The sequence below is a fragment of the Bufo gargarizans genome, chromosome 9 (assembly GCF_014858855.1).
Source record: "Bufo gargarizans isolate SCDJY-AF-19 chromosome 9, ASM1485885v1, whole genome shotgun sequence".
Taxonomy (NCBI): domain Eukaryota; kingdom Metazoa; phylum Chordata; class Amphibia; order Anura; family Bufonidae; genus Bufo; species Bufo gargarizans.
In genome coordinates, this window is record NC_058088.1 from 186,641,976 (window position 1) to 186,664,180 (window position 22,205).

At 47.3% G+C, this 22,205-nt stretch overlaps 1 protein-coding gene across 1 annotated transcript in view; it reads left to right on the forward strand.

Moving 5' to 3' along the window:
- LOC122946258 (metabotropic glutamate receptor 6-like) overlaps positions 1-21,164 on the forward strand; it is a 34,555-nt gene extending 13,391 nt beyond the window's left edge. Inside the window, exons 6-10 of the mRNA XM_044305754.1 lie at positions 8,297-8,497; positions 10,466-10,605; positions 10,830-11,765; positions 12,069-12,313; positions 20,435-21,164. Of these exons, the coding sequence (XP_044161689.1) occupies positions 8,297-8,497; positions 10,466-10,605; positions 10,830-11,765; positions 12,069-12,311 (1,520 nt within the window). The 3' untranslated portion in view covers positions 12,312-12,313; positions 20,435-21,164. The remainder of the gene's footprint in view (positions 1-8,296; positions 8,498-10,465; positions 10,606-10,829; positions 11,766-12,068; positions 12,314-20,434) is intronic.
- Positions 21,165-22,205: the final 1,041 nt, after the last annotated feature.

Sequence of the window (22,205 nt, forward strand, 5' to 3'; positions counted from 1 at the left end):
TTGGCCCAGCAGAGGATCCTCATGTGGGCGCGGGTACTGAAGTGTTTATAGGACTCCAATGCCAAGATCAAGTCAGTGTTGGAAGAGACTTAAAAAAGTGCAAATCACTCGCTGCCGTTTTTATGGGTGCTGTCACACGTGCTGGCTCCGTTCAATTGCCAAAATGAGGTGTGGATCATAAAAGGAAACATCAAACACCCTGTACAAAACCTGCACATTTGACACCACACTATATTTTTATGATCACTTTACTATGCAATTAAAAATGAATATACGTACGTCCTGTAATGATGGCAGGTTGGCAATCTAGTACTAATGGTTAACATTTTAAGCCCAAGCCCATTAAAAAATTAACAACCTAATTAGCCTTTTCAGAAATTATGGCACTAGGATTATTATTATGCCTATGAGGCACAGTGGGGAATAGATACAGGTAGAGGTCAATTTAAGGAAAAACATTATTTCTCGCCCATTTTCCTTGGGGGACACAGACCTTGGGTATAGCTCAGCTCCCTAGGAGGCGTGACACTAAGTAAAACTGTTAAGCCCCTCCTCCATCAGCTATACCCTCAGCCTGGAGATAGAGGCTACCAGTTTTAGCTTAGTGTCCAAGGAGGCAAGACACTCCCTGCTACTGCAGGGCTGTTTTCTCCTTGTTATTTTTACTTTTTCTTCTAATTTTGTTATTTTATTTTTTCCTAGGGATACCAGAGACGCATTTGACCTCTCTGCTCTCCCGGGGTTGAGCTGCGCCAGTGCCAACTTATCTGCACTGCTGCCTCCCCCACAGAAGCAATAGGAGAATCTGGGCAGCAATGGCTCCCCTACATCCCGCCAGCTAGGGGGTCGCCCGCACGCCAAGCCCCTCTTCCAGCTTCCTGCCACTGCGGTGCCAGTGGCTGAAGGGGCGACCCTGCTGGAAAGGACTGAGGGTGAAGACGTCGCACGGTGAGATGGCTATTCCAGCCCATACCCCGTCCCAATCTGCAGCATCTACCCCTCTGGGTAAGGGGGGCACCCGTGGTCGCTCATTCTGAGCGCTCATCTGCAGGACAATGCAGCACAGCAGCATCCTCAGCACCCCCACGCTTTTCCCCCCCACGCTGCTATCTTTCTCCCCCCCCCTCCCCCTCATCGGGGCTGACTCCATTTTTCTCTTCTCTCTCTCCCCCTTCCCGCCGAGAACGGGGGGCGGGGCTTAGCGGGCCCGGCAGGGGGCGGGGCTTCCGCGCGTCATTTTGGGGGCGGAGCTACGTTCTCCTTCACAGGAGACATTTCAAGCGCTGGAGGGGGCGGAGCTTGTTCCCCGCGCTTTCTGCTGAGGTTTCCCGCGCTTCCTCACTCCTGACAGGAAGCTGGGACACGGTGGGGGACTCTAACCTCCTGTGTACATCGCTCGGCTTCTGTGGGCGCTAGGGTTGCCACCCGTCCGGGATTCACCCGGACAGTCCGGGTTTGTAATCCTGTGCCCGGGTACAAGCCTTTCTTAGACCCGGGCACAGGATTATTCATTCAAACTGCAGTGTGGTCCGACCAAGACTCCGATCGCATATTTAAGCTGTCACTCCGGGTGATCAGCTGAGCGCAGCGCTCCCGAGCCTCCTTCCTCCTCCTCCCTCCTCCAGTCTACAGTGATGCCAGGCAGCGCTGTGTGTTCACTCACTGTTCAGGCTCCTCCTCTGCCTCCCAGTCCCTCCCTCCCTCTCTCTCTGATAAGGAACAGGAAGTGATGACATCAGAGAGAGAGGCAGAGGGAGCTCCGTGGGAGAAATCATTCTACTTCTCCTCTCCAGCCCAGCTCCAGCAGCCTGCCCATGTAGTGGCCAGCCAAGTGCCCACTGTGCCCTACATGCAGACAACCTGACCAAGACAGTCCTGACTCCTGAGTCCTGACACCTGTCCTAGTCTGTCACTCACTTCTAAAAAGGTATACATAGAAACTGTTACATACAATTACACAATTCAAATGTTTTATGTCCCCCCACTAAACTCTTTTTTTTGGCTTCTTATAATCCCTATACTGCGATATATGAATACATAATGTTATTAGTCATTTTGGTTTAGTAGATAATGAATAAAACAGACTTTTATAATATGTAAATTACCTGTCTACCAGCAGGTAGGGCGGTTACTTGCTGGTAGCAGCCGCATGCTCTTTTCATAATGACGCCCCCTCCTCATGTCGATTGACAGGGCCAGCGAACGCGATCGTTCTCTGGCTGGCCCTGTCTGGTATCAAGATCTCGCGCCTGCGCCGTAACGGTCTTCAGTTGGTGCAGGTGCACTGAGAGGAGGACACTCGCTCGGCCGCTCCATCCTCAGTGCGCCTGCGCCGGGTGTAGATGTGACGTCATCGGCGCAGGCGCATTGAGGATGGAGCGGCCGATCAAGTGTCCTCCTCTCAGTGCACCTGCACCAACTGAAGACCGTTACGGCGCAGGCGCGAGATCTTGATACCAGACAGGGCCAGCCAGAGAACGATCGCGTTCGCTGGCCCTGTCAATCGACATGAGGAGGGGGCGTCATTATGAAAAGAGCATGCGGCTGCTACCAGCAAGTAACCGCCCTACCTGCTGGTAGACAGGTAATTTACATATTATAAAAGTCTGTTTTATTCATTATCTACTAAACCAAAATGACTAATAACATTATGTATTCATATATCGCAGTATAGGGATTATAAGAAGCCAAAAAAAAGAGTTTAGTGGGGGGACAGAAGCCCTTTAAACAGGTTTCTGAATCTGTCAATCATCAGAAAAAACGTTATGTTATGTAGCTGACTGAGGTTAGCGATGTGCTAATACTACATAACATCATGTTTTATAACTCCCTGCCGCTGCCGCCGTTCTCTTAAAATAAAGACTTATAATATGCTAATGAGCCTCTAGGTGCTATGAGGGCGTTCCTGCAGCACCTAGAGGCTCAGTCTATTCACCCTTTGGCAGTGGCACGCCCATGTCCAGTTGATTGACGTCCAAGTTCTCCTCTTCGTCCCGTAAATCCCGCGCCTGCAGCGAATACTAAAAGGGACAGCGCAGGCATGGGATCAGGGGCGTAACGATTGCGGTGCGACAGCGACCAGGGGTGGAGACGGGACATGGTTGGAGGCGGGACATGGGCGTGGCTGGAGGCGGGGCCTGGAAGGGGGCCCTCCCTCCCTTCTGTTCGGGTTTGGCTTGAAGAAAAGGTGGCAACCCTAGTGGGCGCTCTCTGCTGCTCACTGCTGTTCACTGCTTCTCTGCTGCTGCTGATCTGGGCCATCTCCTGACGTTCTTCTGAGGCACTGGTAGGACAGTTAACCCTCTCCTAACCCTCCTGGTTATAGCTGCTATAACCCTTTGTGGTCTCTATATTAGAGTACAACCACACTTCAGCATGTCAGATCCCACAGGTGCCCCCAAACCCTGGTACCATGCCTGTACCGCCTGTAAGGAACTTTTTCCGCGTGGGCAATCTGAGCCGCATTGCCTTGCATGTCAGGCCCCGGTGCAGGGCCCGCTTCCCGCTGCGCCCCCCGGTGCCTCTGAACCCCCTGACTGGGCTAGGTCTCTGTCTCAGGCGGTGGAAAGCCTTACACACGTAGTGGGCCGTCTCGTGGATAGACCGCCTCTCCCGCAGGCTGCCACAATCCCTGTCGCACCCGCTGGGACTACCGTTTCTGCCGCCCCCACTGGTTCCCTGCCTCCCAGCGAATCTTCCAGGGCCCGGCATACTCAGAAACGTTCAAGGGTTGAGCGCACATCTTCTCCAGATGCTTCGCTCTCTCCGCCATGCGTGCGAGCTCAGTCAAGTCTATCCTCTCAAAGGGATACGCTTTCTGAGGGAGAACTGGCGGATTCGGACGTGGACATGGACTCAGAGCTTCCGTCCAAATTGGCGTCCGCGGTGGGGCATCTTGTCACTAGCATCCGTGATACCTTTCAGCTACACGATGACCCCCCCAGCTCTGAACAGGCCGGCGTGTCCTTTCTCCGCCCCAAACAGGCCTCCAAGGTTTTTCCCATACACGCTGATTTTTCTTCTGTGGTATCCAAGGCTTGGACTCGGCCTAACGTCCGCTTTATTACACCCAAAAAGCTGGACATTTGTTATCCCTTTCCAGCGGATTCTGTGACCACGTGGACATCCCCGCCTAAGGTTGATCCTCCCGTGGCTCGCCTGTCCAAAAGCACTACTATTCCTGTACAGGAAGGATCTTCCCTCCAGTCTGTTGAGGACCGTCGTACGGAATCCCTCTCCAAGGCCATATTTACTGCCTCTGGTTCGGCCCTTAGACCGGTCTTTGCCTCCGCCTGGGTTGGCAAAGCGGTCTCTGAATGGGGTTTGCAACTGGAACGGGAGTTAGGGTCGGACGTCCCTGTTCAGGACCTCCGTTCCTTAGCCCAACTAATTGTTCAGGCCGGAAAATTCATCTGTGAGGCCTCCCTTGATGTGGGTGCCCTCATTGCCCGTTCCTCTGCCCTGGCAGTTTCTGTCAGGAGGGAACTCTGGCTGAAGGTTTGGGCGGCGGACGCCGCTTCCAAACGCTCTTTGGCCGGCCTACCATTCACGGGTTCCCGCCTGTTCGGAACCCGTCTGGACGAACTTATATCAGAGGCCACGGGTGGGAAGAGTACTCACCTCCCCCAGTCCAGGCCAATGGGCGCCCCCCGTGGTCGCGCTGGTTCGTCCCGTTTTCGGTCCTTTCGCAAGCCCACCGGGTCTAGACCCGCGGCCAGTTCTTCTTCCTCTGGCCCAGCCCAGGATAGACGCAAGAAGCCGTTTTTTCGGACGCAACCTACCTGGCGCAAGTCCCAGCCTGCACGGGCTCCCACAGGCCAGCAGCCCTCTGCCTGAAGGTGCGCCCCCACCCACCCGGGTGGGGGGCCGCCTTCTCCTATTCAGGAACGTATGGCGGGCCCACATCTCAGACGCATGGGCGCTCGAGATTGTATCTTACGGATACAAAATCGAATTTGCGTCCATTCCGCCAGACCGTTTCTTCCGATCCCGTCCTCCGCGAGATCCCGTACGAGTGGCCGCCTTCTTCGCGGCCATTCACTCTCTAATGGACAAGGGTGTCGTCGCCCCCGTGCCTCCGACGGAAAGGTTCAGGGGGTTCTACTCGAACCTCTTTGTGGTTCCCAAGAAGGAAGGCTCAGTGCGTCCGATCTTGGACCTAAAACGCCTGAACCGTTTTCTCAGACTGCAGAGATTCCGGATGGAGTCTCTCAGGTCCGCAGTGGCCTCCCTGGAAAGAGGGGATTTCATGGCCTCAATCGACATTCAGGATGCATACCTCCACGTTCCGGTTGCTCCATGTCATCACCGCTTCCTGCGCTTTGCGGTGGGGGACGATCACTTCCAATTCGTCGCCCTTCCCTTTGGTCTGGCGACTGCTCCTCGAGTGTTCACCAAGGTCCTGGCCCCTGTCTTGGCCCTTCTACGTTCAAGAAGTGTTTTTCTTCTCCCATACTTGGACGACATCCTGGTCAAGGCACCCTCCTTCTCTCAGACATCCCGCAGTGTGGAACTCACTCTGGAGACCCTGACGCGGTTCGGTTGGATTATCAACCACCCCAAATCTTCCCTTACCCCCTCCAGACGGCTGATCTTCCTGGGGATGCTCCTGGATACAGAGTTGGCGGAGGTCCGCCTTCCGTCGGACAAGCGTCTGGCCCTTCGCGGGTCGGTTCGCAGTCTCCTCCGTCATCACCGCCCTTCCCTCAGATCCAGCATGCGGTTGTTGGGAAAGATGGTTGCCTGTTTCGAAGCGGTGCCGTTCGCACAATTCCGATCCCGCACCTTTCAGAGGGCAATTCTGTCGGCCTGGGACAAATCACTGAGGAGTCTGGACAGGACCTTTCTTCTGCCTCCCCTGGCTCGAGCTTCCCTCGGCTGGTGGTTGCATATCCCTCTAAGGGGGAAGTCCTTCCTTCCACTGAACTGGCTGGTGATTACCACAGATGCCAGCTTACGGGGGTGGGGGGGGGGGGGTTTCCCTCCCCGGTCCGTCCAGGGCGTTTGGTCTCTATCGGAGTCCAGACTTCCAATCAATATTCTGGAACTGAGGGCGATTCTTCTGTCCCTCAGACACTGGACCCATCTGCTGAGGGCCACCCTGTTCGGATCCAATCGGACAATGCCACGGCTGTGGCATACATAAACCATCAGGGAGGCACTCGCAGCGATGCAAGAGGTGACCCTCATTCTCCTCTGGGCGGAGACGCACGTGCCGGCCTTATCTGCGATTTACATCCCGGGGGTGGACAACTGGGCGGCGGATTTCCTCAGCCGGTCCACCATCGACCCGGGAGAATGGTCCCTGCACCCAGAGGTGTTCGAAGCCCTTTGTCTTCGCTGGGGTCGCCCCGACGTGGACCTCATGGCCTCCAAATTCAACCACAAGGTCCCCCTATACCTGGCCAGGGCACGGGACCCGAAGGCATACGGCGCCGACGCGCTCGTCCTTCCGTGGCGCGAATTCTCCCTTCTGTACGTCTTTCCTCCTTTTCCCCTCCTGCCACGGGTTCTTCGGAGGATCGCGGCAGAGGGCGTCCCCGCGATTCTAATCGCCCCGGATTGGCCCCGCCGGTCTTGGTACGCCGACCTAATGTTGCTGTTGGCAGACGCACCGTGGCCACTGCCCTCCAGGGAAGACCTTCTCTCTCAGGGACCGATCTTCCACGAGCATTTAGGCTCGCTACGTTTGACGGCGTGGCTATTGAGACCGCCGTCTTAACGCGACGGGGTTTCTCCGCGGACGTAGTCCGCACCATGATCCGGGCTCGTAAGCCCGTATCCTCTAGGATCTACTATCGGGTTTGGAGGTCCTATCTGGGGTTCTGTGAGTCCCGGAGCATCCCACCTCTCCGGTTTTCTCTTCCCACAATCCTGTCCTTCCTCCAGTCGGGTCTGGACCTGGGGCTGTGCCTCAGTTCTCTGAAGGGTCAGATTTCGGCGCTGTCTATTCTTCTCCAGCGTCCCCTGGCCCCTCTAGGGCCAATTAAGACCTTTTTACAAGGGGTGGCTCACTCTGTTCCGCCGTACCGCCCTCCAGTTCCTTCCTGGGACCTGAATGTGGTGCTCTCGGCGCTCCAATCAGCCCCCTTCGAGCCTTTACGGGAGGTCTCCCTTCGCCTTCTGTCCTGCAAGGTCATCTTTCTTGTGGCCGTCACGTCTCTCCGACGGGTGTCGGAGTTAGCGGCTCTTTCTTGCTCCGAACCTTTCCTGATCTTCCACCAGGATAAGGTTGTGCTTCGGCCTGTCCCGACTTTCCTGCCAAAGGTGGTCTCCGCCTTTCACATCAATGAGGACATCGTCCTTCCGTCGCTCTGTCCCTCTCCTTCCCACCCCAGAGAACGGGAACTGCACCGTCTGGATGTGGTCAGGGCGTTGAGGATTTACTTGGAGGTCACCGGGTCCTTTCGGCGCACGGACTCCCTGTTTGTGGTTCCGGAGGGTTCGCGCAAAGGGTTGGCGGTCTCCAAGGTGGCTATTGCCCGTTTCATTAAACTGGCGGTGTCTGAGGCTTATCGAGCCAAGGGCAGACCTCCGCCTTTTGGCGTCACTGCTCATTCCACCAGAGCAGTCGGAGCTTCCTGGGCGCAGAGGCATCGGGCCTCGGCTGAACAGTTGTGCAAAGCAGCCACTTGGTCCTCTCTGCACACTTTCACAAAGTTCTATAGGGTGCATACGCATGCATCAGCGGATGCTGCGTTGGGCCGCCTGGTTTTGCAGGCAGCGGTTTCCTGATGCTCTGGTGGTGTTCCGCCTTGGGTTTGTGGTCCCTCCCTTCTTGGACTGCTCTTGAACGTCCCAAGGTCTGTGTCCCCCAAGGAAAATGGGCGAGAAAAGGAGATTTTTGTATAACTTACCAGTTAAATCTCTTTCTCGCTCTTCCTTGGGGGACACAGCACCCACCCTTCTGTGTTTGGTTACAGGGTTATGGTCTGGCGCCCCGTTGGGTTGCTGGCTGGTTGTTTCCGTTATTGGTTGTTATCCTTTCACTACTTGGACACGCAACTGGTAGCCTCTATCTCCAGGCTGAGGGTATAGCTGATGGAGGAGGGGCTTAACAGTTTTACTTAGTGTCACGCCTCCTAGGGAGCTGAGCTATACCCAAGGTCTGTGTCCCCCAAGGAAGAGCGAGAAAGAGATTTAACTGGTAAGTTATACAAAAATCTCCTTTTTTTGGGATGGAGAGCAATTTTCCTTTTTGCTCATTGGAAAGCACAAAGAGTTGTGGGGGAAGTGATTATTTATGGTTCTGGAAGTGGTCAAATACGTTAATCCAGTGTCGCATTTTTTATTGCAGGAGAGGAGAGGATTAGCAGAGACTCCATTTATGAACAAGAGGGAAAAGTCCAGTTTGTCATTGATGCAGTGTATGCCATGGCGTATGCCTTACACAATATGCACATCGACCTTTGTGCTGGAAGCATTGGCGTCTGTGACAGGATGGATCCTATGGATGGACGGCTGCTCTTACAGTACATACGCAGAGTTAATTTTAATGGCAAGTGCTAGTTTATCATTCGTTGTCTTTATAGCTCCAGTTGATCAGTGCTTTGTGTGAGTGAGTGCTTGGCCCATGGCTAAGGTTACTCATACATCGTCCATCTAAGATACAGTAGTAGCAGTTCTATAATTACAATATAAGACTGTTATGGGAGGACATTGGACCGTAGCTATCCTTAGTATAGGGTTGGTTATTAGCTCTGAGGGAGCTCCTGGCAACCTCTGGTTTCCAGTCATTATTTGTACAAATCAAGAGTGATCCAGAGGGTAAATGGCTTGTAGTGATCAATATGAGCTGTATTATATTGGCCCCATGGGACTAAGAATACAAATTAAAGCGTTTTTCCAAAATATAAAGATAGAGAGTTATCATTTCCTGTTGTTAAAACTCCAATTTATCTCTGTGATATAATGTTTCCACTGGGCTTGTTAGCCAACTTGCCCAGACATCTTAATTCAGATAAACCCATGAGTAATGCATTGATGTATTTCCCACTGTCAAAGAGCTGTATAAATAGGCAGATTTAGGGGCTCAGGTCCGTAGACAGCAGGTTTATAACTATTGTGGGCAGTGAAAATGACCACACTGGTTGTCATCCAGCTTTCCAAGAAACACATATAGCAACAAAAGATGGAATAAGGAGGTTGTACACGTCAGACTATGTCTTTTTGTTAGAACATTGCCTCAGATCCTGCTACTAGAGAAACTCAAGGCTGCATGAAGACAATACAGATCAATTGAAAAAATGATTTTTAGCTCAAAATGAGTACAATGCAATAATAAAAATGCCCCTAAAGGTGTACACAGCCTTGGAATTGTATCCTGCTGCTGGGACTGCCAACAATCAGCTACAACCTATAGTAGAAGGCAGGCATCCGTTGCTCCGTAAAAAAATATAACCTGTCCTAACGGATAAGAATAGGACAGGTTATATTTTTTTACGGAGCAACGGATGCGGAAAGCACACGGAGTGCTGTCTGCATCTTTTGCGGCCCCATTGAAGTGAACGGGTCCGCATCCAAACTACAAATACTGCGGCTCAGATGTGGACCAAAACAATGGTCGTGTGCATATGGCCTAACTCTGCAGCAAGTGTTCAAATTTCCTGAAGCTCCGAAGCAGGACAAATCAAGCATTGTACAATCTTCATTACATCAGACAACCTCTTAAAGTCATATTTTCTTGGCTTTACTTTAACCTGAAACATTCTTTTAAAGGGGCTGTCTCTTCACAGAAAACCCCTTTCCGAGTGCATCCTCCGGGGCGACCAGCTGATTGTCCTGGGTCCTTTTTCGGCACCGCTGGCAAACAGCTGATTTTGCCAGAGAAGGCCACTTGACAACCAGGCATTTCCCCTGCAGCAGCCATTGCAGGGTATATGTAGTACTGCGTTGTGGCCATTCAGATGAATGGCTGTTCTTGTAATTCAAAGACAGCTGAAGTCTACAAGAACAGGAGCCGTTCCTACTCATAGAAGGGTCACAAGCAGGGATCCTCGTCTATGAGGTTCATATGCCCCAATGTCTATATGAAATAACCTCTTTAATGTAATATGTCTTCTTAATTCTTTATGCATATGGAGGAGTTTATCGAGCCCTGCACTCTAGATTTCGGTCATAAAATATCGCCAAATAGGTAGTTGTGACTTTTTGGACTTATTTGCACAAAGAGTTAGTGACATTTAAACCACTCAATCCATTTTTGAAAAGTAGATGTGAAAATGGGCATGGTTAGCATGCCAAGCTGATTTATACCACATTTATCAATTGCAATTTTCTAGAAAGTTTCAAACAGTTTTGCCATAAAGGGGTGGTATAGAGTGCAGCGAGTGTTGGACTTGAAGATGCACACAATTTATCAAACATTGTGCAGCATTTGACTCCTACAAAATGGACTTTAAAAATTCCCCCTATGAAAAATCTTTCTTACAGAAAATATAATTTTGATCTTTTCTTCTCTATATAGGAAGTGCTGGAACACCGGTGATGTTCAATGAAAACGGGGATGCACCAGGGCGGTATGACATTTTCCAGTATCAGATGACAAATGCTTCTGCTCCATCCTACAGAGCGATTGGACAGTGGACAGAGTATTTACGCCTCAATGTGAGTACAGAAATCTAATCCTACACTTTCAAGAACAAGGGCTATTGTCTTTAATAATTGTTTTTATAATATGTTACATACAGTATGTGATATGTGTTGAAATTTCAACAGTTGCTTTGGGTTCCAGTCTATTGAGGCAATAACTGGGTGGTAAGTACCAAGACTTTGAGGTGATGCTAGATAAACATTGGGTATTAAATAAATATGATTTTTTAATTTCACAGATTGAAGAGATGCAGTGGTATGGTGGCCAGTCAGACATTCCATCATCTGTCTGTAGCCTTCCTTGCCAACCAGGAGAGCGGAAAAAGATGGTGAAGGGCGTGCCATGTTGCTGGCATTGTGAGCTATGTGATGGGTACCAATTCCAGCTGGATGACTTCAACTGCCAAGCTTGTCCCTATGACATGAGGCCAAATGTTAACCGAACTGCCTGCCGCCCAACACCAATTGTCAAACTGGAGTGGCATTCTGCTTGGGCAGTTCTGCCTCTTTTTTTGTCTATTTTGGGCATACTCAGTACCCTCTTCGTGGTGGGGACCCTGATACGTTTTAATGACACGCCAATCGTGAGAGCATCTGGACGAGAATTAAGTTATGTTTTGCTAACAGGAATCTTTTTAATGTATGCAATTACCTTCCTGATGATGGCAGAGCCTGGTGTCGCCGTTTGTGCCCTTCGGCGGCTCTTCCTGGGTCTAGGCATGTGCATTTCATATGCCGCTCTTCTGACCAAGACCAACAGGATCTACCGCATCTTTGAACAAGGAAAACGCTCAGTGACTCCTCCTCGTTTTATTAGTCCTGCATCCCAGTTGGTCATCACTTTCAGCCTAATTTCTGTGCAGCTGGTGGGAACAGCAGTGTGGTTGGGAGTTTTGCCACCACACAGTGTAATTGACTATGAAGAGCAGAGGACACCCAACCCTGAGCAAGCCAGGGGGGTATTGAAATGTGACATGTCTGATCTGTCCCTTGTTAGCTGTCTAATGTACTCAATCCTGCTGATGGTCACCTGTACTGTATATGCAGTGAAGGCCCGTGGGGTGCCTGAAAACTTTAATGAGGCAAAACCTATTGGTTTTACTATGTATACAACTTGTATTGTGTGGTTGGCATTTGTCCCCATCTTTTTTGGCACTGCACAGTCTGATGAGAAGGTGAATTGCAAGTTTTATAATTTTTTTCATAGTTTTACATGATGACATTTTGACATGTCCGAATTTAATTTAGTTTGGTGTTACATGACCATGCATATGCCGTATCCATTACCTCTGTGGTCAGTGGAGAGGCCATTGTTCAGTATTCACGTTCATCTGCCACGTTTTTGGGAGGCCATAATCTGCATGTACATGTACATCCATGCCTGTTTGACATCCTGTACTTGGAATCATCTCAGCATATTCAGCATCCAACTTTCAGTAACAGAGTTGATGTTTTTTTTTTTTAACCCATTCACTTAGATCTACATCCAGACTACCACGTTAACAGTGTCGATGAGTTTGAGTGCATCCGTCTCACTGGGAATGCTTTATGTGCCGAAGGTTTATATCATCCTCTTCCACCCTGAGCAGAATGTACAGAAACGCAAGCGAAGCTTCAAAGCTGTGGCAACAGCAGCAACTATGTCTACCCGTCTGTCTCAGAAAAACCAGAATGGAGAGAGCAAACCTCCCGAAAAAAGCCTACCTGAGAGTAAAGGTTAAAGGTATGTACCGATGTAACATATTCTACCAGTACTTTCTCAACAGGTGTGCCAGGGGACAACATCATTGTTTACGGACGCGGCTTCCAATATTCTGCCACGTGCTAAGTAGCCTTAAAGGGGTTGTCCGGTTTCAGAGCTGAACCCGGACATACCCATAATTTTACCAAGGCAGCCCCACCTGATGTTAGCATCGGAGCATTTCATGCTCCGAGGCTCTCCCCTGCCCTGCGCTGGATCGCGCACAGCAAGGGCTCTTTTATTTACAATAACACGCTGCTGGGCGGAGGCTTCAGTATGTTCGGTGACGTCACCGGCTCTGATGGGCGGGCTTTAGCCCTTCCCTAGCCGTTTTACACGATAGGGCAGCGCTAAAGCCCGCCCATCAGTGCCGGCGACGTCACCGGGCTCACTTCTGGGTGGAAGCCTCCGCCTGTCAGCCCTATGGAGAGCCCGGTTCGTCCAGAAAACGCCTTTGCCCTGCGCGATTTAGTGCAGGGCAAAGAAGAGCATCGGAGCATGAACTTCTCCGATGCTCAAGTTATTGGGGCTGCCTGGGTGAAAGGGGTTGTCCAGTACTTTTAGGCCATATTCACACAATAAAGTTTTCCGTGTGATGCGTGAAGCAAACGCATAGCATCCGGACTGAATCCTAACCCATTCATTTAAATGAGTCTGCGCACATGAGTTTTTCACACATCTTTTTTTGCATTCAGGAAAAATCACAGCATGTTCAATATTCTGCATTTTCCATGCAGCTCTGGTTCCATAGAAGTGAATGGGGTTTCAATAAAAAACAGATTGCATCTGAATGCAATGCATTTTTCACTGATGGTTTCTAGGAGATGTAGGTTGTTTTTCCTTAGGTTTTTTTTCACGCATCAAAAATGGATTACACCCGCACGGAAAAAACTGAAACACTGAACGCAGACAAAACTTACTGAACTTCTGTGCAAAACCATCTGTTTTTTCCTGAACAGACCCTGAGAGAATCCGTAACTCTTGTGTGAAAGAGGCCTTATACTGATGGCCTATTGGCCATTGATATCTAATCGAGGAGGGACCTTGTACCCCCTCCGATCATCTATTGTGAGTAGCTCTGGAACTTGAACTACACAGCTCTGTCCATTGTACAGTGGACAAGCTGGTTACTGCAGCACTAATCCAATGGACTACACAATAGATAGAGCTATGTAGTTCCAGAGCCACTGCGGAATTATGTGCAGTGGTGCAGGTTGTTGACCCGCTGGCAGTCAGATATTGATGGCCTACCCTGAGGACAGGCCAACAATATAAGTACTGGACAAAACCTTTAAGAAAGTATTTAAAGGATAACTGTCATGTTTTCATTAAAAACATCAACTTTAGCATATGTTACTGCTGCAGCAGCATTATGCATAAAGCAATCTTTAGTTTTCCTTGAGTTTTTCCCTTAGTTATGGCTGTTTAAACATTTACAATATGAGGACCTTCTCAAGATGGCTCCTCTGCCAGTTCTCTGAGGCCAAAACTGTCTTCCCTCAGGTCACATACAAACTTGCTGTAGCCAGCAGCTCTCTGCCAGCCAATCAGATTGGATTACTGAGAGACACGCCTCCTCACTCTGAAGCCTAATGCAGGCATGCAGTGTGAAGGACCGCCCCTCCGTCTTCTGTTTATACTAAAAGGAAGACAGATGAGCCCTAGCATCTAGCAAGGGAGCAGTGAAAAGGGACAGGAGACATTAATGAAAGCTGTTATTATAAGGTAATTACAGATCTTTTGGCAATCATTTACAGACTAACTCAGGTATACATGCCGAGCTCTAATAAACTAACAAATAAAAAATGACAGTTGCCCTTTAAGGAATATACTTCAGAATTCCTCTTTCAGAGTAATCTTTTTTGTTTGTGCCATTCATTCCATAGAGTAATGGTGACTATAGACTTTATGACATAATTGTCTGACTATAAAAATTTAAGAAAACCTGTCACCAGTTTCCTGTCTAAGGGCACCATAAATTGATGACAGAGTAAAACGCAGGGTCAGTTAGTCATTTTTCTAAAATCTGTATTGAGCCGCTCAGTGCAGAGACGCAAGCACAGGAGTTCTCATATTCATGATCTCCCAGCATCTTCATAAATCAAAAGTAGAGACCGGCACTTCACTCCTTGTTCAAAATAATGTCGCTTTATTCAAGCATAGAGGAGACACAGCGCTGTGTCTCCTCTATGCTTGAATAAAGCGACATTATTTTGAACAAGGAGTGAAGTGCCGGTCTCTACTTTTGATATTTGAAGCGAGTTGTTCCTACCCTGGATGCGAGCACCACGATTCCTGAAGAGGAGTGCCGACTGTTTGTATTTTCATAGCATCTTCATAAAGAGGGGGGGGGGGGGGCAGGAGCTCATGAATATGAGGACTTCTGAGCCTACGGTCTGTATTGAGCGGACTTAATACAGATTTTAGCAAAACGACCGATCCAACGTTTTGCTGCCCTCAAATAGGACAGTTACCTTTTAGGGCTTGTTCACACGGCTTTTTCAGTGTTTTGTGGGCCGTTTTTAACGGATCAATTTTTCAGTTTTATGTTTCAGTATTGTTTCCGGTTCAATTACGTTTTTTCCGTTCCGTTTTTCCGTATGGCATATACAGTATACAGTAATTACATAGAAAAAATGGGGCTGGGTATAACATTTTCAATAGATGGTTCTGCAAAAACGGAACGGATACGGAAGACATAGGCCTATTTCACACAACCGTATGGTGTTTTGCGGTCCGTTTTTTTTTTGTTTTCGTTGTGTTTCCGTTCCGTTTTTCCAAATGGCATATACAGTATATACAGTAGAAAAAATTGGGCTGGGCCTAAAATTTTCAATAGATGGTTCCGCAAAAACGGAACAGATACGGACCGTATACGGAATGCATAAAACGGCCTGTAAACTGAAAAAAAAAAAGCTGTTGTGTGAAAGAGGCCATACGGAGTACATTCCGTATGTGTTCGTTTTTTTTTTTTTGCGGACCCATTGACTTGGATGGAGCCACAGAACGTGATTTGCGGGCAATAAATAGGACATGTTCTATCTTTGAACAGAAATACGGAATACATTCCATATATTTTTTTTGCAGGAACCATTGAAATTAATGGTTCCGTATACGGACGGTATATGGAACTCAAAAAACGGCCCGTATACGGAACGCCAAAAACGTTTGTGTGAACGAGCCCTTAGTAGCACAATTCTATCGATTTCAGTTTTTCCTGCATTAGAGTTCCATCACACCCCGTTCAGACACAGCTCATTTCATTAAAAAATGCAGGTCCACAAGTCAAAGCAGCATAATATAGTGAGTCAAATGATTGATGCATCTGAGGAGGAGAAGAGAAAACTAAAGTAAATAAAGAATTGAAGGTATCGTTTGAACCAAAGGAACTTTGAGTAGCAGTCATTTGACTCGCTATATTATGCTGCTTTGACTTGTGGACCTACATTTTTAAATTAAATGAGGCTTTTAGATAGGACACCATAAAACTAGTGACAAATTCCCTTTAAAGTGGTTAAAATTGTTGGAGTATCCATAGGAGCGGACTACAGTATAAGATTATATGGGGTCCCACTCCCTGTCCTCTCGCCCATAAGCTGTTGAATGGGGCTGTGTCCCTTTCATTGTTTATCGGGCATATCAACTACTTTAGGTAGCAGTTGTGTCGTCTGGTACCGCTTCATCCTAAATTAATCAGTACATCACAAGTCCCAGCTCACCTTCACATGAAAATAGATCCTCTCAGTGCACAAAAGGCCTGGAGAAAATTGGCTAAAGTCCAATGTGAAAAAGGTCCAGCAGGTCAAGAAGGATCCAATAAAATATAAATATTATCCAAAGTGACTCAAGCTTGAGTCACGCTGTAGTCTTAACAGCTATGAACACTACACAGTTACTCAAGCTGGAGTTTTTAACTTTGTATAATAAAGATTGATATTTTATTGGATCCTTCTTGACGTGCTGGACCTTATTCACATTGGACTTTGGCCAGTTTTCTTCAGGTCTTTTGTACACTGAGAGGATCCAATTTCATGACCTTGTTCACGTCCCAAATTAAAGGGGTTGTCCAGGTTCAGAGCTGAACCCGGACATCCCTCCATTTTCACCCAGGCAGCCCCCCTGACATAAGCATAGGAGCAGTTCATGCTCCGATGCTCTCCTTTGCCCTGCGCTAAATTGCGCAGGGCAAAGGCATTTTTAGGAGTTCCGGTGACGTACCGGGGCTCTCCATGGGGCTGACAGGAACCCCGGTGACGTCACCCGCACTGAAGGGCGGGATTTAGCTCTGCCCTAGCCAGTAAAATGGCTAGGGCAGAGCTAAAGCCCGCCCTTCAGAGCCGGTGACGTCACCGAACACACTGCCGGGCGGAAGTTACCGCCCGGCAGTGTGTTATTGAAAACAAAAGAGCCCGTGCCCTGCGCGATTTAGCGCAGGGCACAGGAGCGCATCGGAGCATGAGATGCTCCGATGCTAGGCTCAGGGGGGCTGCCGGGGTGAAAATAAGGGTATGTCCGGGTTCAGCTCTGAACCCGGACAACCCCATTAATGGAACTGATCTGCAATACCAGGCACAGCCGCTACTAAACGTACAGAGCTGCGCCTGGTTAGGAACTGGATCCCAGCTGATCTAATATTCATGGCCCATCTTAAGGAAAGGCATCAGTATCCTGAAGCCCAAAAACCCATGTAGCAATTATCATTATGTGGTAAGACAATGATCAGTTTCAAACAAAACAAGCTCATTGGCAGGTGAAAATACAGGACTTGTTTGAAATTTTTCTCAGCTATGATTGTAGTGTTTTACAACATTTTCCCCAATACTATTGAATGATATTTGCAGAGGAAACAGTGTACAGATATCTTTCAGTGTATACCCCTTTACCTTCCAGTATCCCAGTGGTACAAAATATCATAACACTAGAGATTAGAGCAAAATGTCCCTATACGCGGGACAACGATCTAGCGGATTCCTTCCCGACAATCTGCTGATCGCTGACGGAGGAGTCCGGTGAATTTACATGCAGCAATCTCCTCTAGAGTATGAGGAGGAGTGATCGCTAATGCCATCGCCCTTCCCCATACTGTCTCCTTGTTTCCCGGCAGCAGATCGTGTTTACACAGCACAATCTGCCACTGGGAAGCGATTATCTTTTGTGCTGCACATAAGATACAATTACCTTGTGAACAAGCATTTTGCTCGTTTATCCGGCACTTAGTATTAGTAATGCTTGTTAGCGATGATCTGTTCAATTGTTGGCCCATGTAAAGGGGCCTTTTGTGATGCCAGTAATACATTTATATTCTTCAGCAATGGTCTAATTACTTTGGAAGTGATACAATGATGTGGCTGTAATATTCAGGTTCAACATTTGTCTGACATTCCTGGTTTGGGCAGGTGTATCCCAGGATACAGTAGGATTTATGAATTGTCCCCAAATATAGCTTTAGGATTTCACAGACTGCAGGATATAACAAGCACTAAGGGCTAATAATGGTCGACACAAAGCCTCCTGTGACCATCATGGATGGATAATAAGTGATTGTAGGATAAGATGATATACCGAAGAGTGATTGTTTTAGCAGTGATGTGAGGACCTGTCAAGCGTGTACACTTGTGGATTTATGCAATAAAAAATACATGGATATCCTCAGGAAAACCAAACAGCCTTTATAAACCTGCATTTGGCCTGAGGACGCCCCATTGGACATTAATGACCTAGGAAGAGATCTTACTTCGACTGTGTATTGAGACATATCCTGTAGACCCTGGCAGTGACACTACTTCTTATCTCTCACAGAAAAAGGTCACTTCTGAAGTTGTAATAGGAATATGCAGCAGAATAAAACTGCTTGTCTTCATTGTGCATTTTTTTAACGGTCTGTTTCACAAGACGCTTTACTCAGCACTTGCAATTATCTGGTCTAAAAATGTCATGCATATTTACTGTCAGCTTTTGGTGTTTTTACTTGTGGCAACTTTGTTAAAAAAAAAAAGCTTTTCCCAGAAAGTAATTGGGGGACATTTATCAAGACTTGCGTTCCCATACACCAGTCTTGTTCCCCGGCAGATGCCTCTTAATAAAGTAGTCGCATTTCTGGCAGTCCGGACGGCAGAAACAGAAGTCTGTGCCAGCTAGGGGCTGACGTAGACATCAGCTATAGTTTCTGGCATAAGTTATAGTCAATTGGGCGGACAGCGTAAAGCCTACCCCTCCCAATAAGTCATGCCCTTTTCGTGCCACTTTAGAAAAGTGGTGAGAAGCATAAAAAGTTGCACATTATGTCATAAATATGACGTACACCATAATTTGTGACTTTTTCACTCCACAATAGTGACATAAACACTTTAGTAAGTGAGTTGCCCTCTTCTGCTACATTGATGAGATAACTTTGATAACTTTTCAGTAGTATTTATTTCTGGAAAAACTAGGTGACACCCAACGTTACTAAGAGCTTCTGCTCTGGTGACCATCCACTTCTGCTGAATGACACATTGGCCCAGTAATGCACTGCAAAAGGGCACATTTTTGGGAAAGTAAGGTAACAACCATTTGGGAGCATTATTTGTGGCTATATTACTTATGGAATTGAGAGAAGTGCAGAAAATGGGCAAAGTGAGTTTTCAAACTTCTGGTTTGAGGTCTTTAAACAACGAAGATTTGGCCTGTTGTCTGTAAATGGGGAGGGGTTTGGTCTAGGGTCTGTAAAGGGGGGGATGATCTTGAGTATGTATTTTTTTTATTTTTTTAGAGACTATAGGGCCTGTCGTTTTTAGAGGGTCTGTATTTTTAAGGGAGATCTGAAATTTAGGGGGGGTCTGATTTGTGTTGTTTATTAGTTTAGAGCAGTGGTGACTAACCTATGGCATGGGTGCCAAAAGCGGCACTCAGAGCCCTCTCTGTGGGCACCCGCACCCTGCAAAAAATATAAGGCATACCAATATGCCTTAGACTTTCCCTGCCATTCATCAGCGCAGGGCGCGCTATGAACAGCACAGGCAGCGTATTGACTGTAGGCAGGCTATTACAGCTAAATTATAAAGTACAACAAGGAAGATATACTATACTGGACTGTACTATTCAGGTTAAATTGCCGTGTTGGCCCTACGCGATAAATAAGTGTGTTGTACGGTTGCAGTTTGGGCACTCGGTCTCTAAAAAGTTCGTCATCAGTGGTTTAGGGGATCTTGGAGAATCTGTAGTGATTTATGGGTCTATATTTGTATTCCAAGGAGGTGTCAGGCCGGTGGTCTGTATAAAGTTGGGGCCTGGTCAGGATTCTTTATTTGTTCTGTATTCATTTTAGGGTGTGCTGTAAGGGATCATATGAACTATTTTTTATTCAAAATATGATAGTTGGTGGACGTACCCTGTAAAAATAGACGGCGCAAAAAATAATAATATATTTTTTTCCCCATCTTTAAAGTCTCCCTGGTGCCCCTTTTCACATGAATAATAGAGGGATTCATATAGAACAGAATACCCTTGTCATGCACTGCCCTCTCATTCCCTGTGCTAGCCTTAGTCTTGATCTATGTGTTCATTAAAGGACTGACTGGCTCTTCAACAGCACAGAGTATTTCAGGAGATGTGTTTATTATTTCATGTACCCCAATCTGCATTTGGTGAGCAAAATTGCATCCACTTAGTCTAATTTTCATAAAGCCTTACAAATGCCTATTGTAATTTACATAAATCACATTCTTAGAGGATACATCATAGGCCTCATTCATTAAAATCCAGGCATACACATAAATATTCATATATTTTTTTTATAATGAACAAAATCTGGTTTATTACGGTCTTCAGGAGTGCGGTAAGATATCAATTCCGCATTCCGCTCACTATCCAGTTGCCTAGCAACTGTTAGTTTCTGTACTGCCAAAGCTGCACCAAGTTGGTCCCTGTCCTGCTTACATGTACTGAAAGTAAGGGAATGGCAATTCTAGCCCTTTATGCACTGGAATAAATATTTCAGTGAGAATAAATGAAATGAGCAACCTAGTTTTTTTTTTATGGTCCAATCCAGGGCTGCAGAACAGATAAGGATTGAAGGTAACGCCAGTTTAATAACGAATGCTTGACTTCTCTATGTGCCCACAGGTATATGTGATGGGTCACTGCACCTCCTCCCCCTCTGATGATGATGTGCTAATGAAACCGATAGCACAGGATTTACCGGGACTACACTACAGGACTTGAACGTCAGCTCATCCAGGTACATAAAAGCAGACGGGGATCCCACAGGAGAGCTCGTCAATGTGGCAGAACGCAAATGAACCTCGAAAATACTCTGCGCAGTATTACTTAACACCGCTCGTTTTGACAAGAGTTTTGCACAGCAATTAAGCCCTTCTCCTGTTAAATCTATGCACGGCAGCACTTAATATTTTTCCCAACCAAGCCGCCCCCCCCCCTTCCCTTTTATACCCTTTACCTGTCAAAATCCTTAATAGTGTCCCTTAACCATTTCCCTGCCACAATCCTTATTCATCCTGCCACAATCCAAATTACATAATACTAATTGTGCTGGAATGCCTTCACAGAATCATTTACACACTTTCTTGTTTCCTTTCAAGTTAAAAATTTTATTCAGCCGTTTTTTGGGCTTATTTCTTTTTCTTTAAAAAAAAATGATTCAGGTTCCATAGGTTTTGTAATAAGCTTTTATAGAAATCCCTTAGCAGAATAAGATCTCAGGCCTTTCATTTACTGGTAATGTTCTTATTTTAAGAGAGGATCTTTCATGTAGTTTTTACCTTTACCAGCTGATGCTGCTACCCTGCCTGTTTTTTTAAAATATCGCTCGTATGCCCCGCTGTGCCCCCCTGTAGTTTTCCCGCTCCGTGTGTTAATACTGAGCATCGGTACAGGGAGGAGGAGACGCCACGGGTTTCTCAATGGGTGTCTCCTTCTCCCTGGCTATGCCGCAATAAAATCACAGTGGAGAGCGTCACAGCCAGGGAGAATGGTGAGCTTTTTTTTTAACCCTGGCTGTGACGCTCTCTGCTGTGATTTTATCGCGGCACAGTGAGGGAGAAGGAGACGACCCTTTAAAAACCCTGGCGTCTCCTCCTCCCTGTACAGATGCTCAGTATTAACATACTGAGCGGGAAAACTACAGGTGGGCACAGAGAGGCGTAGGTGCGATATTTAAAAAAAAAAAAAAAAAACAGGCAGGGTGGCAGCATCAGCCTCAAGTAAAGGTATTTATCTAGAATTAAAAAAAAAAAAACTATAAAAGATCCTCTTTAAGATTTCGCTTGTCTATATACTATTACTGCACTTTAAGAAACTTAGAAATCTATTTAAAGGGTTACCCAGTTCTGTACAAATGAGGGCCTATCATTAAGGTGGGCCTTCAGTATTAGATCAGTGATCACGACACTCCTGCTGATCAGCTGCTTGAAGGGGCTGCAGTGCTCCAGAGAGCAATATGTCTTCTTTATGGTTCACCAGGCACAACTCTGTACGTTTAGTGGAAGCCGTGCCTGGTATTGCAGCTCAGTCACATTCACTTGAATGAGACAAAGCTGTAGTAAACCGTACAACCTGGTACAGCCTCTACTAGAAATATAGAGCTTGTCTGATAATCTGTGAAGGGGATGTGAGAGTCAAACCCTACTGAACTAATAATAAAGGGACTATCAGATAATCCCTGTAACAGTCAATAAAAATTATACCTGAAGTTAATGGCACTGTTAATGTTGTTAATAGCATAGTTTTCACTGCACTCGGCAATATATAAAGAAGCGGGGTGCTGGGTCAGACCACTGTTTTCGGACAGGAAGGAGGCCCTGTGACTTGGCCTGTCTTCCTTTTCCGCTTATGTAGCAGCCTTATGTCTGTTCACACTGCCAATGTTCAAAACGCC